At 42.7% G+C, this 4,599-nt stretch overlaps 1 protein-coding gene across 1 annotated transcript; it reads left to right on the top strand.

Annotated features, from left to right (window-relative positions):
• Positions 1–315: 315 nt before the first annotated feature.
• Positions 316–3,895, top strand: pou4f2 (POU class 4 homeobox 2). Its single transcript, XM_065295882.2, has 2 exons — positions 316–1,217; positions 1,520–3,895. The coding sequence occupies exons 1-2, from the start codon at positions 1,005–1,007 to the stop codon at positions 2,447–2,449; spliced, it is 1,143 nt and encodes a 380-aa protein (XP_065151954.1). The 5' UTR covers positions 316–1,004; the 3' UTR covers positions 2,450–3,895.
• Positions 3,896–4,599: the final 704 nt, after the last annotated feature.

The following is a 4,599-nucleotide window of genomic DNA, read 5'->3' on the forward strand; positions in this document are numbered from 1 at the left end:
ATACATCAATACTGTGCATTATAAGTATAGTCTACTGTGTAAAGCAAAAGACAAACGGTTATTTGCGAAACAACCACTGTATTAAGTACACGGTGATATCACTGTAATTTTAATATTTATTTTAAAGCGTACAATTTATTTATTTTTTATTAAGGTGCTTAATTGTAGTATTCAATTTTCATTTTCTTGAAACTATTGTGGTTTTTACAATAACTTTATTGAAGTAGAATACAATGCCAGCTGCAGTCATTTCGACTGCCCATGCGCAGAGTCCCCAGCGGCGCTGTGGCTAATGAAGAATAATAAATCATGAAAGGTTTTTCAGGTACAGTCGAGAGAGTGTGTAAGAGGAGAGGGAGTGAGAGAATGGGTGAGCAAGAGCGAGGGAGAAAGAGAGACGCAGCCTGCCCTTCGCCTTAGAGCACAGACAGATCGAGTCCCCGCAGCATTGAACGTCACCTTTATCTTACAGCTAAATTCAAGAAGACTTGGAATAAATGGTAATATGCGATATTATTTTAGCAACGTCATTTTGGAGATTTGCCAGAAGAGGACAGAGAAGAAACTTTTTTACTCGATTTGAAACGTGAGCAAAGACAAACTCACCAAAGGCATCACCCTCCGCTGTGGCAAATGTAACATGTTTTGTAAGGGCGGAGAAAAAGGCGATTGAAAATTCAGCGGAGCGTTTTGATAAGAGTTGCTCTGATATCTTTGAAGGAGTTTACCGACGGCGCGCACAACGCACAGGCTTGCTTGGCTTTTGGTGCTGATGCTGGCCACACATCTCAAGCCACGCGACAGAGCGATCAGAAGACCGGTAATTAGACAGTAATAGATGTGCTATCTAGAGAGTCGGCGCATCATCCTCTTCACGTCGGTTGCAACCCCACTCGTATTAGACAGCGACTTGAGACTTCCGTGCAGCGACTGGGCTTGAACTCCAGTCGAAGAGGCGGGGTCTTAACTTATTAAAAGGAACTCGCTGAGGCTCGGTCGCAAATATGATGATGATGTCTCTGAGCAGCAAGCAGGCATTCGCCATGCCCCACACCAGTTTACCCGAGCCCAAGTACTCCAGTTTGCATTCTACTTCGTCCTCTTCCACTTTAACTTCCATCGCGCCCTCGTCCTCCTGCTCGTCGTCCCGACATAGCAGCACGATCAGCAGCAGCGGCAGCGAGGCGATGCGCCGAGCATGTCTCCCAACCCCACCGGTACGTATTCTGCATAATCACCGCTTAAAGGCACATTTTGACAGCCCACTTTTTCTGCTTGATGTTTTTTTCATGTCTGCACAGCAAATCACCCAACACCTCCATTTTTCCCTCCCAACTTATGTATTCAGTCGGGTTTGCCTTTGGTATTAATTTTTATGACCTGGGATATTGCATGTGTCTTGTTTTGTGTGTTCTTTTTTAGGATTTCTTTTTTTACATGCTGGAAATGTTTTAAAACCGCGGAGTGGAGCGTGAATTCCCTGCTGACAGTTATGTGTGCATTCTATTTGCAATTGCAGAGCAATATATTCGGCGGCTTGGATGAGAGTTTGTTGGCCCGCGCGGAAGCTCTGGCGGCGGTGGATATAGTCTCGCAGACTAAAAGCCATCATCACCCACCTCATCACAGCCCCTTCAAGCCGGACGCAACGTACCACACCATGAACACGCTTCCTTGCACCTCGTCCTCGTCGTCCGTGCCTATCTCGCACCCTTCAGCTCTTGGAAGCCATCATCACCACCACCATCATCACCACCATCACCAGCCACACCAGGCACTGGAGGGGGACCTGCTGGATCACATCACCCCTGGACTGGCACTTGCTGGGGCCATGGCAGGGCCAGACGGCTCGGTGGTCTCCACGCCTGCGCACCCTGCCCACATGGCAGGCATGAACCACATGCACCAAGCTGCCATCAACATGGCTCACGCCCATGGGCTGCCATCCCACATGGGCTGCATGAGCGACGTCGACGCAGATCCCAGGGACTTGGAAGCGTTCGCTGAGCGCTTTAAACAGCGTCGGATCAAACTCGGTGTGACCCAAGCGGATGTAGGGTCAGCACTGGCCAACCTGAAGATTCCTGGCGTCGGCTCTTTGAGTCAGAGTACCATCTGCCGATTTGAATCTCTCACGTTGTCTCACAACAACATGATCGCTCTGAAGCCCATCCTGCAAGCCTGGCTCGAGGAGGCTGAGAAGTCACACCGTGAGAAACTGAATAAACCGGAGCTCTTCAATGGGGCCGAGAAGAAGAGAAAGAGGACCTCGATCGCGGCCCCCGAGAAAAGATCCCTCGAAGCGTATTTTGCCATTCAGCCGCGTCCATCATCGGAGAAAATCGCAGCGATTGCAGAGAAGCTGGACCTCAAAAAGAACGTAGTACGGGTTTGGTTTTGCAACCAGAGGCAGAAACAAAAACGCATGAAATACTCGGCCTGCGTCTAGCTCGAAAAAACACTGATCAGAAGACCAAGATACGTCGAGAGACTCCTGAAACTGTTTAGAGACGATTTGTAAAATATTTCGTATCTCACACCTTTTTCAATCATCAATAACTTGTGCGTTGAACCAGAATATCATGACATTCAAAAAAGACTGAAAATACCAAATCACTGTCACATATTACGGGATGTGGAATCATTTAAAGGATCGTTTGACTGATCAAGTAAGACCATTCGTTTTTCCTCACTTATTATAGAGCACCTTTCTATTTCTGAGGAGTAAGACTCTTCAAGCCACAGCCAGACAGTCTACCTGAAACTTAACTTATTTCAGTAATTTACCCAAAACTGTTCTATATGGATGCTACAGACAGCACAAGTAAATATAAACTGGCCAACTCTAAGAAAATCTTAAGGTCAAAAGGTTGCGAGTGTCATTCAGTGTTTTAATTCTCAGCATGACACACTCCAATCTGATGTTAATTCAGGGTCCAACAGAAAGAGGAGGACATCACGAAGTCCATCAACTATTCAGAAAGCATTATTTGATAATAACCAAACAGCTTATTGTAAATGATTAATTTAACTGTTACATGCATTATTTTGTCTGTCGTCTTCTTAGTTCCACTTCTGTGATTTTAAATAATGATAAACATAGCCTACAACTAGGCAATGGATGATGAGAATATCCATGTTTTCCTGTGAAGGCATATGGATTTAGAAAGTTAAATTTGAAATTACTGACCTCTAGTAACTAAAATAGAACATAGTGGGTTTACTGAAAATAACGAGAGGATAAATTGTTATTTTTAGTGATGGGATTTGTCCAGCCAAATATTTGTTGCAATACGCCTGCGCGCTAACGCTGTGTTTCTTATGAACTATTTATCACGTGAGGTAATGTTTACTTCATTACATATTTATTGGGATTCCCTCCACGTTTTTGCTTGAGAAAATCATATTGAGACAACAAGGAAAACGTGGCCCTCTGCAGATAGGGAAAACTGCTTGAAACAAACCACTTTTATTTTTATTTCGTTGTTCTTATGACGATCAAGAAGGCACAATCGAGAGCTATATGAGAACATTTTCTTTGAAATTATTTTCATGTATGTTATCTGGTAATTCTTTGTATAAATATACGCGTACAATTATGGAGTCGTTGCTTGTTAAATTCACCATGTTTAGTAATGTTTTCTCATTGAAAAAAAATTAGTTTCATGCAAGCATTCACGTAAAATGTAAATATATCTCATTTGGACATACACATAAGATATCCGTACAGGTATTTGCTGTATTGCTGTTTTAGCTGCGGTAACTGTAATGTCTGTTGCATTAGGTTTAAATGTCGGATTAATTCATTAATTTATTACATCAATGTATATTTAAGTTACTATTTGATAATTGAATTGAACTGTGTTTCATTAAAGACCAACATTTTAAAATTTTATTGAACGTTCTCAATGGGTTTATTTATATACAAAAGCCTAACACGAAGGCAAAACGTCAAATTGCTTCACATACAAATGTTATGGGCTTTATTGCATTATTTAAATTAAGATGTTTTCTCTGTCTCGGCTAAATATGTGGGAACATGTGTCTGTAACATAATTTTGACAAATTTAAATGTAATATTTATGTTTCAAGACACAAATAGAATTCTTTCGTCTGTTTTTTTTATTTTGCTGCTGTCAAAAAGTAGACTTCTTCATGACCTCAGCTCTATTTGTTTTATGTTTTTCCACGATCAGCTTATGGTACTGCTTGCTTTCCTAACCAGTGAAAGCCTACCTGAGAGCAAATGCTAATATTCTATTAGAGTCTAATCATGAAGTCTATAGAGATCTGGGGAGGTCCCTGGAGCACAGCGCTGCCAGATGTCAGGCAGCCAGAAAAACACCTCGCCTGCCAACGTGCCTGGCTCCATTTAAATCCACAGTCGATGGTTTACGTTTTTCTACTGACATAGGCAGCTCTTTGAAGACCGACTCAGTTCACTGTTAGGCCGTATGATAAAGAAAAGAAAAAAAATCGACAGGAGTGTCATTTTAGTAGCGCCGCACGTGTCGTGGCATTCGAGGCGCACCGATTGCTTTCAGCACCACGGACAGCCGCCAGATATTTTCACAATTGCTGTTTGCTGATCATTTTCAA

The sequence above is a fragment of the Paramisgurnus dabryanus genome, chromosome 4 (assembly GCF_030506205.2).
Source record: "Paramisgurnus dabryanus chromosome 4, PD_genome_1.1, whole genome shotgun sequence".
NCBI lineage: Eukaryota > Metazoa > Chordata > Actinopteri > Cypriniformes > Cobitidae > Paramisgurnus > Paramisgurnus dabryanus.